The following is a 13,953-nucleotide window of genomic DNA, read 5'->3' on the forward strand; positions in this document are numbered from 1 at the left end:
CACACACACACACACACACATACACACTTTTAGAACATCTAAGGAAGTGTTTCAAGGAGCTGCAGCCCATAGAGCAGCATGTTCTATTGCTTAGAAATCCGTATCTAAGCAGCGTTCCCAATCTGTGTTTTCACAATATCCAGAGCGTACTGAAAAATCACAAGGGATGTCAGGAAATTCTCCAAACACAACTAATTTTCAACTTATTATTATGCTTATAAATATATAAGACAGGGTGATGAGATGTCGCAACATCGAATAAACAAAGCCTCAAAAGGAGAATAAAGAGTATAAAGGAGAATCGGTCATATTTTCAGATGCATTCAAAAAAGCCAAAAGAATGTCATCTATTCTTACAAGGTAAGTTTCATTTAGCAAACTACTTTTCAAAATTCATTTTGATCTCTGATAATAAATATTCTCTCTCCCTGTTCAAAAGAATTATTTTCTTAACAGAGCATATGCCAACTATCATAGCACAGATCTTGAAAAAATCATTGGATGAATTTAGGAAACGATCACTTAAAACAATAATAATTTTCCTCTGTGTTTTTTTATGAATTACTTAAAAGTGGTGAATTCATACATAAATAAGATATACTTACAAGTCTGAATATCAATTCTCCCAAAAATGATGTATAGATTTACTACTATTCCAACAATAATCCTATCAGATTCATTTTTTACAGAAATTGACAAACTGATTCTAAGATTTACAAAGAAATGCAAAGGTTAGAATAGTTCAGACCACTTTGAAGAACATGCACTTACTATATTGCTATAATAATTCAGACCATGTAGTATTGACACAAGGATATATATGGAACAAAACAAAAAGTCCAGAAAAAGAAAGACATAAATGTGGTCACCTGATTTACAACAAAGGTGACATTGAAATTCAAAGGAGAAAATGCAAAATGTCTTTTCAATAAATGGTGCTGGATCAATTAGGTATTCAGATGGGGGAAAAAAACAAATCTTGACCCTATCTATACCAAACACAAAAATTAATTAGAAATGGATAGCAGACCTAAATGTGAAAGGTAAAATACAACTTCTGGAAGAAAATATAGGAATGTATCTTCATGACCTTAAAAGTAAGAAAAGATTTCTTAAACAGACACAAAAAGCAATAATTATAAAAGATGAGTAAATTGGATTTCATTACAATTAAGAACTCTGTTTATTAAGGCATTAATCAGACAGTAAGATGAAAAACTGAAAATTGGGAGAGATATTCTGATTCATGTATCTGATGAAGAATTTGTATCCAGACTATATTTTAAAAACCTATAAACCAATAAAAAGAAAACTCCAATATAAAAAGTGAACAAAAGGTTAAGTTGTATGTTATGTGAATTACAGTCAACAAAGCTGTTATCTTTTTTAAATGAGCAAGAAACTTCACAACAGGTAGCCAAATGGCCCACAAACATGAAAAAGTGCTCAACATTATTAATTATCAGGAATACAAATTAAAATCATAACAAGATACTATCCATCAGAAGGGCTAAAATTAAAAAGACTGACAATACCAAGTATTAGCGACATGTAGAGCAATTACATTTCTCATGCTTTGCCTAGTTAATATCTGGTAGTATCTGCCAAAGCTGAACAAATACATATCCTATGACTTACCATCTCCTCTCTTACGAGTGAGTGCATATGTTCATCAAATGGCATAAAAGAATGATTGTACCAATTATAGAAACTCATAATAGCCCCAAATTGAAATAATCCAAATGCCCATTAAGAGTAAAGCAGATAAATAAATTGTGGTATATTCTGTGATAGAATATTACATAGCATTAAAAAAAGAGCCAACATCTGCTACACATACAACATGGAGGAATCTAACCAAAACAATAACACTAAAGATGCCAGACACAAAAGGATACATATCATAGATTTTATTTTTAGGAAGTAGAACAGGAGAAACCAATCTACGAAAATAGAAGTATGACTAGTGGTTCCCTTTGGGGAGTACAACCTGGGAAGGGGAATGAGGGTGCTTTCTGGGTATTGGAAATGTTATAGAGTGACCTGTGTGGCTATTATATACTGATCTATTTAAAATTTGCGCGCCTTACCTGCATGTATTCTGCCTCAATAAAAATTTTCAATAAATAACTAAATAAAATTATCCCATTGTGCTCCATGATGACCCAAATCATGTCTTATTTACATATTTGCACCTTCCAGCAACTGCTCAGTGTTTGATGAATTTAATTAAATTGGCCAAATAGTTCCAACTATATGATCTTAACTAGATGATTTTAGTACAATAAGTCTGAGTTGTCAATAGTAGAACTAATGCTTGCTTCCTGCAGGCTCCTTTTAAATTCCCAGTGCATTCATATTTAAAATATCTGGCTTTCTCCCACTCCCCAAAAGGGAGATAGGCGTATTTGCATATTGAAAAACAACCCCACTTGCCAGGTTTAACAAGATTTAAATCAAAAAGGCAAAAGGAAGAGGAAACAAAGAAAGGTGCTGCTGTGGCGCCCTAGAAAGCAGATGTTCATTAGGGCCCAGACACACAGATTACTATCACAATGTACTTATCTGAACATGCTATCGTCAGACCACACAGTCAAATCAAATTTCGAAGGCTCAAAGGATGTGCACTGAAGAACATCCTGTACTGCTGAAACATGAATTTGAATTTTGTGATAGAGACAGAGGGGTAGAAAAGAACACCAGATTTCACCCACTATCATTTTAAATACTATTTATATATTAAGACATAAGCTGGTCTTTTAAAAAAAGCAATAGAAATCAAGATTTTAGATTTCTGGTATTAAAATTAAAATCTGAAGAACTATTACCAAGTAAGAAACACATCTTTCTTAGACTTCTGCAAATTAAAAAACACAATACTTTTGTGATTATGTTTAGATAAAAAATAGTTTTGTGAAATAGTCAAGAAACAAAAAAAAGGTTATGAGTGATTTTAAATTTTAGTATGGGTCAAGAAAAAAACCTAAGTATCTTACCATTTCACTATGTCATATTTACATTCCAATCTCATTAGAGTATACATTTATCATCAAAACATTTTCTATTATGCTAATTATGTTCTCTTTTGTTCAAAATATTACATCATGTCTGCACTTCTATAACACGCTTGTACATTACCAAATAAAATTTTATTTTAAATTTCCATACAAAATTGGATAAGGAATCACAAAGAAAACCCAATTCAAAGAGGCAACTGTAGTTAGCAAATTCTTAATCATACTCTGTAGCATGGAGAGGTAGTAAAGTTTCTTCAGCCAAATTAAGTCAGGCACACTTTGTCCCTGATTTGGGCAAATGCAATGAGAGTAGCTTATATGTGACAATCATCACCCTGGTAGACTCACCATTCGCACACACACCTGTAGAAGTTAAGTCCAAAGTGGCACTGCTCCTGGTGTGCAGGAAGAAAAGGTGAGGGCAGGAATGGAGAAGAGAGAAGAAGGAAGTGAGGGAAAAGAAGAGAAAGAGAATACACACTGAGACTGCCCAAACCTATGGACTCCATCCCTACTTACTCCCACTTGCAGCCCTTAGACATGAAATACAGGAAATGAGTTTCAAGTTCGAAATAACGAGTGAATTTTTTAGAACAAAACCTGTTGAAAACACAACTCACTGGGTAAAGTATGCCCAATGATTAAGCAAACACACAGAGGAGCCCCGGAAAGATACCATCTGCCCAGCTTTAGAATTTTAGCTATAGTAGTTTCTCTAACAGCCAATTCTTTCTGTGTTGTTGTTATTGTTTAATAAAACTATGCAAGTTATCAAAGTTGAATGAAACCTACGAAGAGGCTGAGGTTAGGAAACTTTTTTTTAAGACTTCCATTTTTAGAACAATGAAATTAATCAAAACTGTGCTTTGTGGGAGGCACAGAGGACCTTGGGAGTATTTCATTAATAACCTGAAAATAAAAACTATAATTTTTCTTTTTATGAATGTCTGTATTTGTCAAAAGCATGTTTGGTGATGAATTCAAATTGCTGTTTGGAAGACAAAAGTAAAGCTGACAGTATCATAAATTTCTAATAAAATTTACTTTCGTTAGAATCAAATATTTTATGAGACTCTATTATATAAACTGTGAAAATACCTCACTGTTATTTTGCAGGTAAGAAAGGGTTTAGAGGTTCTCCAGTAGTAGAAATATACCCCCAATTAATAACTTTCAAAATCACCATGTTTAGAAAGCGTTAAATAGGAAAAATAGTATAGTGTCATTTAAAAAGCTTACATATAAATGTAAATTTATCATGTAAAATTCATTTTGGCAACTTTGCTTTCTCTCCTCACAAGAAAATCAAGTTAAAAACACAGGATTCCATGAGATAACCATCCAATTCTGCCCACTCTAATTATTAAAATTTTCAACTTATATATAAAAAAACAACTAATATCATGTAAAACGGGCCCACACCTGCAGAGCTGGAAAGATGATGCATTTTTCAAGATCAGTAAAAAAGATTTTTTTTTTTTTTTTTTTGCTATCTACAAAATGATCTAATTTTGTTACACAAAACATTTCCCCGAAGCCGCTTTTTATCTGGGACCCAGCAGTCAAACAGCACCATGTTGTTCAATGAGCAGCCAGAGGGCTGGGTTCGGTATCCTACACTGAAGCTGAAGAGAGGACAGGATAATATGACTCCTGGAGGACTGAGCTCCTTTGTAGAGATGAATAACAGATGATTTTAAAAGAAGTAAAGCTAGATAGTGACCAAATAAAGAGAATAAATAGCTATGTCCACAAAAGATCAGGAATAATAAAAAAAGTGTTGTTTTCTGATAAAATGCCAACTCACATTAGACACAGTATCAACGTGTAGATTGCAGACACATAATGATCTAATTAGTATCACAACAAGACTCCAAACTTATTTTTTCCCCTTTACCATGAGCCAGGCAAATGAATCAGGAGAAATAAATATCATTTCAAGCGGTTTAAAACCATAAAAGTAACATTGCTGCATAACCATTATGTCATCATTTAAGGATTATATTCTCAGCCTGACACAACCCTAATAGGTTGCCTATGCATATTTATAAGCATAAAACTCGAAAAATAATAATGTAAAATAGGGTAACTGAATATGAAAATCTGAGGGGAAGGAGTTAACATAAAGTATCAAAAAATATTATGCTTTAAATTCTAAGTACTCATAAGAGGATTGTAAAGAGAAGAAATACAAAACAATACTGATTATCAATTCAAGAAATTTTCATTGATTAACCTAAAGCCCAACTTCTTTTTAAAGTTCTCAGGTTTATTGCAGCTCTTATTAACACTTCACTTTTTTATCACAAAATGCATGGCACTGTTTTTAATCCCATATATAGATCTTAGCGCCTTCTCTGTCACTCAGACCCTTGTGCTGCCTTGCTGGATGAACTATCCTGTAAATGTTCTTTGCTTATTTCTTGTATTGTTTCTATTCTGTCTTCCCTGGTAGCTGGTGAAGTGCTGGTGAGCCAGGGAACAGATATTACAATTCCTAACCTTCCCCAATATCAAGTGCAGAGAATGGTGCCCTGGGGTCACTCGGGTAATACAATCGATTAGTTAGTATTTTAGTTCTCCATGAACCTCAGAAATTTTCCAACAAGCTACCAGCTTAAAAGTAAACAACTCCAGAATACAGATGTTACAGCCAACATAGGAAATCATCCATCGGACATTGAATTGTGTGTTCGCAGTAACCGATTTACAAGCAAGTTAACTGCTCTTATTAGCATCTAATCTCTTTTTCATAATCTAGGTTTTCATATTCATCATCCAGAAGACTATTCTTCATCTTCTAAAATGACAAATGTATCCATTTAAGAATTAGGGAAAAGACAATGTATGGAGGACAATGTTCAGTTATACATTTTCTCCCCTGGGATGTCTAGGATTTTGATTTTTTTCCCTCTCCTTTTTATTTCTCTATTTCTTCTCCTCTCTCATCATCATCATCATCATCATCATCATCATCATCATCAATTTTGAAATGCTAATTTTCCAGTGCTTGTTTGAAAAATTAAAATATTCATATAATTATGTTAAGGAGACTAGAGGCACTACGCAAAAATAAGAAATTCAATTATAGGGGATACGCGTTCAATTTGTTCTTGGCTTAGCTGTCATCATTCTCTTTACACTTTTCCCCTCATATCAACCTGATTAAGAAATGTTTATTTCTGTTATCAAATTTGTGTGTCCGCTCAAATTTGCACGTGTGTTCGCACATGCGGTTCTGAGAAGACATTTTTTGTGTATCATCTAACCGAACTGCTAGTGGTAAATGTCTGTATCGCCCAAGTGCTGCGCCTCCTGAGGCACAGCCCAGTTCCACCTGGTCTTACTATTTATTCATTACGATGAACAGCAGAGAAAACAGAACATTTAAATTCATTCCACATAAAATCCCCAAGCCCAATGTTCAATTTTGAATACTAGTTTAATTTTATGCCAAATATTATGGCACTGCATTTAAATCAATGACTTATCATTAAAGATTTTTCTTTAAAATAAGCTATGTTAGCTACATTGACTAAAGCATTTCCACTTAAGAGCAACTTGACATGTTCCTGCTTATTCCTATAATACATCCCAATGAATGGGATAAAAAGCTAGATGGCTGAATGCCATGTTTAGAGTTATGCAACAGTCAGTAACTGAGAGAGAACTGGAATTCTGAACACCTCAATGATAATTTATATCTTAGTTATTATCCATTAAATGTTTTTACTAAGCCTGAAATACCTTGGTAATAAAGGGGAATTTTCTTGAAAATTAAGCAGGAAAAAGTCTGTATTGTGTTGGTGAAGGGCAGTAATAGGAGGCAAAGACAGGCTGAGTTACCAATTCATCACATGTCACATTCCCCTCTTAATATACACTATGAGATTTTTTTTTCTGGCTCCATATTTTTTAATAAAGATTGCACAAAAAGGCACTTTTGATTCCATAAATTAATCATTGACCGGTTGATATGTCATTCATCTTAGGGATCTTACTCAATTCACAAAACATCTGAAATATTTTCTTACAAGAATAAAATAAATCAAAATACAAATCAAACTATATTGAGATTTCATTAGAAAATTAGTCTGATTATAGTTGTAGATTTTGATCTCTGATTTTTTTTCTGGTCTAAAAAAATTTTGCGGGTACTTATTCTGAATAATAATAGTCATTTACAAGCATTTATTTAGCACCTAGTATTCTGGGAATCAAGCAAGAAACCAGGAGAGTGTTGATATCCTCTGAAGAGAGACTAACAGTGAGATAGCAAGACCATGCTTGGGGAAAATAAACTTCTGTGAACTGAGCATCCAATATAAAACAGACTAGACAAGAAATTCCTCATCTTTAGAAAGAATGAACGATATTTAAGTGTCCATATCATTTTTACTAAGCACTTAACCTTCCATTCTAGAACTTCCTCACATGATTTTTACTGGTTATGCAGATATGGAGATAAAAGAATTTTCTTTTCTGGCAACTTCTTTCTCAGCAAAAAGAAAAGGAAAAAGAATCCCTTTGTCTTTAGCTAAAACACCCCTAACTTAAAATTTCAGTACTTATTTAAGTAAACTGGAGTAATTTTAAAGTTCTAATAAACCATTAAGCAAAATACAAAGTCTGAGCAATAAATCAGACAAATTTAAAATTTTTATTTCTTAAAAGTGTATTACATGGAAATTGCCCATATCTGAATTTAAATTCAAAGCCAAGATTGCCAAACACGTAAAGTATATCTAGTTATGCTGATACTAAATGATTTAATACTTTCTGACTTCTCTTCACTTATCTTTTCCTGTTCCCTTCTAGTAACTTAAGATTTGGCTCCCAACATATAAAAAAAAAATATGTATTATGGGAAATTCAAAAGAAATAGCTCTCAGAGGGGAGAAGTGCTACAGTAACATTCCCATGACCTTGAGTCTTCCAACATCACTTCCAGATAGCCACAATAACCCACTCACCTAAGGAAATAGGTGTATTCATCCTGTAAAATATTGCATTACTTTATAGATACACTTAAGCAAACTTTATTCAACTCATAAATGTGGTTACTTCTTAAGACGCAAAGCACCCCAAGTCTTAATATATCATGTCTCTGTACCTCCAATCCACCTTAAAATGCTCAGTCGTTCTATATATCAAATCATGACCGCTAATTCCTGTAGAAACAGATTGATGTAATATTCATTTAGCTACAACTAAGTAAAAGTTAAGGAATTCACAAAATATTAATGCACCCAAAAATTCAATTCAGAAAAACTGTTTTGTTCTAGTAGGCTTTATTAATAGAATCCAAAACTATACTCCTTATTTTCCAGCTTTTGAAGCTCGGTTCAGATATGTTCTTTGGCATACACTTACACAAAAATGGCTTTCAAATCGACTTTGTTTTAGAAACAAACATTTCTTTAGTATAGAAAACAATACTGTTGTATACATAAAAACTTAAAAGTCAAGCTTTTTCAATACGATATTTTACAGAAACATATTTTGGTAACTGCGAATAAAGATCACAAATGCGTCAAATTGCTTTTAATTGGTACAAAATATTAGCAAACCATGTAAAGAACATTTTGTACTTCCCTTTCTTCAAAAGACAAAGAATATTTTCGATTCTCATAAAATATCTGCACACATGCACTGGTAAGTTGTAGTATCTTTGAAATAAACAGACCATAATTCAAGGGTTGGCTTTACTATAAGTGAAATTAATGCAGCCATTGTTTGAAAATGTGTAATACAAATCTTTAGAATAAAATACGTTAAATTATCGGAATAGTTCTGTGTAGCTTCAAAGCGGACACCATATTTAATTTTTCATACTATAGCATGAGTCATTTTATATAAGTCAGAAAATCCTTTAGAACAATATGTGCTCATATGTATGAAGCTATATCAAACTACATCTTTGAATGTGATAAAGAGAATCTGCTGTGATAAGACCATCCTGACAGAAATACAAAAACCCCGAAAAACGTGTAACATCAGGTTACTTGAAATCTATGTTGCTCTACACTGAGGTCTTATGAAAATTCCACAATCTCCTTCATTTCTACTCATGTCGTGCCCTCCCACAGCATCCTCAAATTTACTTGATGCAGCTGTATTCCTTTTTCTAATAATTTTCTCTTCCTGTCAAAGCACAAAGCATACCAATATGGTCACACACTGTAATACAGCTCCGTAGATTTTTTTGTTATTGGTAATAAAATGTAGAAGTAACTGTTTTTCATGGGGAAAATTCTAAATAAATTTTCCAAACAGACTCTGATTTGATGATTAATAAAAGAATAATTTGACATTTGCTAACTTTTAAAAGTATGGGAACAAAACTCATTTTCAAGTGCCATGTTAATTGGTATCTATTCCTTTTGATGAAAAGAAATCCCATCCATTTATTCTTCCTCAGTTTAAAACAATCACATCCTCTCTTGATCACAAGTTTAAGTCAAATAACACTTTGTAAATAACCGTGTCATTCCTCAGTTTTTGATATAACCTCCAAACAGAAGTTTCAAAAGAACTCTGACTAGCAAACACATCACTGTACTTTAAACAGAGTGATGTTTTCTATCCCATTCTTCAGGGAGGTTAAAACACGCACACACAGGCAAGGATCATCACTGTAGACAACAGATTCTGAGTTTATTAACTATGTAGGTAGATTAAGCAACGCTTGCTTTTAAACTAACCATAAATCAAATGAAGTCTCTTTCTTAAATGACTCACACTACCATGTTACCAACAGATATTTAAGGGAAAATTAGAAAAGGGCTACATGTTTTGAACTGTGCTTATCGAAAATCTACATCTAGTCACTTTATATTTTAGGAGATGCCTCTTACTGAGATAATCAAGATACTTTACAATAGGGAATTTAGATTTAATTATCAAACTTTAATACCACGTTATATAGGTCAAGTGAGTATGTGTGTCCTTCTCCGGAAACAAAGGGATTCAGAGTAATAGGATTTCAGATTTCATAGTAGAAAAAGCAAGATATGTTTTGAGAATGTCATTTACTGTAACACAAATCAATATTAAATGCTTTATGCAGGAAGAACACTTTCAGAAAATGGGCCCTAAAGCTTTCTGGGATCCGACCCTAATTACTAGAGCAGGCTCTTGCCGTTTGTCTCTCTCTTCAATTATTTACGGGGCAAAAAGAGCCAAATGGCATTGCATTAGCTGTATTAAACGCCACGTACTTGGTTTCTAACTTACTAATGGTACATAAAAATTACTAAGGTGAATGTGCTTGTAGGAACATGGCCTTTTTTCTTCTACACCTGAGTGTATATATTTATTATTCATATAGTTAAGTGTTAAATAGGCTGTCTTCAGCCACCCAATGCTGCATAATTTAAACAAGTGCATTAAACATATATGACATCTAAAAGGTAGTACACTGATTACTGATTATGCCTCAAAATTTCTTGGAACAACTTATATTTACAATGTAGCTTGCAGAAAACAAAAACAAAAAAACAAAACATGCACCACCCTCCAGTCCCTGAAAACAAATTTATGGAGACCACACAGAAATGAATAATGGGTATCCTTGCTGCTACCATCTTGCTGCTTTCTAGCGACCCAAAGTAAAATATGAATTGGAGGGAGTGAAAATGAGGCCCTTGAGTGCTAGGAAATTTCTGGTCTCTATGCCGACAAGAGTCCTTTTTACTTGGACAAATACAGAGCTATGCTGTGCGTAACATGGACCACACACACTGTAAGAAAAGCTTATCAAGGATGAATCAGAGATTCTTTGCACCAGGCCAGAGGTGCCCGCTCCCAGCAACCAGGGCATGATTACAACCTCCGAAAGAAAGTTCAGGCACTGCATCCATACTTGATTCTTTTGTGATCTAGAAGGGCATCCACCTAGAGTCGTGATAGGAGATGCTAATTGCTGAAGAACGCTGGCGCAGCCAACTTCCCCCTTCCCAAACTGTGGAAGAAGCTTCCAAAGTAGTGAAACCCTCTCTTCATGGACTCTATATATTTTTTTAAATGAGTCTAGGAGGCATCAAATTCTCGTAAAAATAATATAAGCCCACTAACCAAGTACCCAGGGTCCCTAGAAAGCCAGTCGCAATTTGTAGGGCTACACGTCATCCTCTGTGTTACCCAAGAGTCTGCCAAGGCCACTTTTGAAAAAGCGCCATTGGATATTGATCCGTGGTAAATATATAAGGTAGTATTTTTCTAAACTAAATACAAAGTCGCTTCCTCCTCTGCACTGAAATCTGCCCATTGTCCTTCCGTCGCAAAAGCTACAAGGATGATTAAAAACGGACATCAATGAACGCTGAGTGAACTTTGGCCACTTTTCTACCCAAAACACCAGCGTAAAAGTAGAAATCAGTAACCAGGTGAAGTGCCACACCGCACAAAGATCAAGGCGAGAGGCGGGCGCGCGGGGCCGGAGGCGGGGAGTAAAGCGTCCCGTCCCCCACTCAAGCCCCAGACGTCGCGCGCGTGGAGGCTGAGGGGCGTCCCCCGGGGGGCGGGAGGCTCCGCGCCACTCCGAGGGAAGCCGAGAGTTTCTGCTCGCAAGGCGAGGCCGAGGAGAAGGGGTCGAAAAGCCCCGCCGCCAGCGGGTCCTGCCGCGGGCCCCAGGCGTCGGCGATCGAGCAGCCAGCGCGCGGCGAGGGGCTCCGCGAGGGGCGCCGCTCGGCCCCGCGACCCTCCCCACCTCCCAGACCAGGAAGGGGCTGGCGGCTCTTTCCTGTCTAGTCTCTCCCCCCGCGGCTTTCTGTAACCCGATCCCCGCACTACGCTCCCCCGGCAGCCGCCGCCCCGCGCGCCACCCGGCTCTGCCCAGGCCAGCGCTATAGTTAGCAACCTTCCATCAACTCCGCCGGGGGCAGCGGGGGCCCACCGCACGCCCCTCCCCGGGCCGGTGCCGCGCGCGTCCCCGGCGCCCTCACCCTTGGCACCCTTTTACCTTCGCTTGAAGATACTGGGGGTAGTAGTAGGTGGCGTACTGAGGGTACATCTGCTGTTTCCACACTTTGCCCATGAAGCTGGAAGGGAGCCTGCGGTGCAGGGTCGCGGGCACTTTGGGGTTTCCAAGTCTCGATTTCTCCTGCCTCTCCCTTTCCGGCGGCGGCGGCGGCTGCCGCTGCTCCACCTCCCAGCCGGGACAAGACGTCCTCCTCCTCCTCCTCCTCCTCCTCCTCCTTCTCCTCTCAGGCAAAGAGAAAGAGACTGCAGAGCGCAGAGGGCACCCCGAACAGGGCGCTCCCAAGGAGTTGCTTCCCGGAGACCGACTGCTCCGGGGCTGCCAAAGGCTGGCGCGCTGGCCGCTCCGCTCCGCTCCGGCGAGCAGGCTGAACGGGTATAGGAGGTGATCAATACAAGTGGAAAGTGCGGCGGCGGCGGCGGCGGCAGCTGCGATCGGTGCCAGGCGGCATCTGGGGTGGGTGCGCCGGATTGCCGGGAGGAAGAAAGGCTGCAAAACTTGCGAGCCGTGAGAGAAGAAAGAGGCAGGCAGAGGCAGGAGGCAGGTGCACGCACTTAGATACCCACTAAGAGTGAGAAACTGAAGTTTTAAGCTCCTCCCTCCTCCCCAGGCTGGCGGTTGGAGGCGCAGAAACCCTGGGAGCCCCGATCGCTTTGTGTTGGAGTTGGGGGTGGGGGAGATTTGGAGGACTCAGCTTAAGAACTGCAGAGTGGACTCCTCCTTTGCTCATGAGTTTACATCTCCGTAAGGGGGAGGAGAGGTAGGAGAAAGAGGAGGAAATCTGATTAATCTCTCACTTCCCCCCTCCCAGTGGTTTTTTTTTCACAAGGGAAGAAAAATGATTTAGTGCCCAACCACAAAGCTGGAGTCGGGACACCTGGGTTCCCCTCCACCCTCCGGGCCACCACACTGATTTCCTAGGTGACCTTGGGAGGGTTAGTGTCCTTCAGTTTGGTTTTCCTAGATGCGAGAGGTGAAATTATGCCCTCTACACAAGGGGAGGCAAAGCTCGCGCGCGTGTACGCGCGCACACACACACACACACACACACACAAATACACACACCCCTCACAACAAATAGAGGGATCCTTAAAGGGGAGATGCCGCTGAGGCAGAATGTTATTATTAGAGGACACAATGTAGACATCAGCTTTTCTCTGCCTTTTCCTAATGCTGCCAGACAGTCTGTCAACTCCCACTCAGGAGCGAGGAAACTCCCTGAGTTTGGAATATTTTAAGGCCATTTTGAAAGTCACGCTGGCATATTGTTGCAGTGTGCTTCAGTGACATATAAAATCAATCTCTCTCTCTCTCTCTCTGCCTCTCTCCATCTCCTAATTGTCACAGCACTAGACAGCCCCAGACAGCAGTGGTTCAGTTCGCTACATAACTAGATATAATTTAATGGAGTTAATTGGTCCTTGAAGCTGCCTGTAGAAGACTTTTATAGGCTAGCTCAAAAAGAGATGATACCAAAATGTACAAATAGGATGAGTAAGAAAGCACCTCCACACTGGAGTTCTTGTACCTCTAATAAAATGAAAAATGAATTTGTTATTAAATAGACCTTGATTACTTTGTCTTGTCATTTCGGTTTTCCCAAAGTCTGTTATCTTAACGGCACAAAAGGTAAACCCAACTCAAATGGAATGCATGATTTTGCTAAACAGTTACACTTTTATATGATTACATTTCAAAACAAGTTTAGTAAGATACTTTAAAATAATGAAATAGTAAGCTGAAACCTTTATAATCTTTATATGATTTAGACAAACTTCTAGGTTTTACATTTTGACAAAAAATAAGTTTCTATGAGAACATTTTGGATGCACCAGGTGGCAACTCATGCTCTCCTTAAAAAAAAAAAAAAAAATTGACAACCTATGGCGAAATCCCTATACAAATACTAGTATTTACTAGTTCTGCTACATCCTGGGCACTGTTGAGGTTAATGTT

At 37.6% G+C, this 13,953-nt stretch overlaps 1 protein-coding gene across 3 annotated transcripts in view; it reads right to left on the reverse strand.

Annotated features, from left to right (window-relative positions):
- The window catches only part of RBMS1 (RNA binding motif single stranded interacting protein 1), a 196,586-nt gene extending 184,125 nt beyond the window's left edge, over positions 1 to 12,461 (reverse strand). Inside the window, exon 1 of one of the 3 annotated variants that reach the window (XM_039855656.1) lies at positions 11,980 to 12,461. In XM_039855656.1, coding sequence (XP_039711590.1) covers positions 11,980 to 12,054 — 75 coding nt within the window. In that variant the 5' untranslated portion in view covers positions 12,055 to 12,461. The remainder of the gene's footprint in view (positions 1 to 11,979) is intronic. The other 2 variants (XM_039855657.1, XM_039855658.1) reach the window with 2 other exon arrangements.
- Between the last annotated feature and the right edge of the window lie 1,492 nt (positions 12,462 to 13,953).

The sequence above is a fragment of the Pteropus medius genome, unplaced genomic scaffold (assembly GCF_902729225.1).
Source record: "Pteropus medius unplaced genomic scaffold, Ma_sr-lr_union100, whole genome shotgun sequence".
Lineage (NCBI taxonomy): Eukaryota > Metazoa > Chordata > Mammalia > Chiroptera > Pteropodidae > Pteropus > Pteropus medius.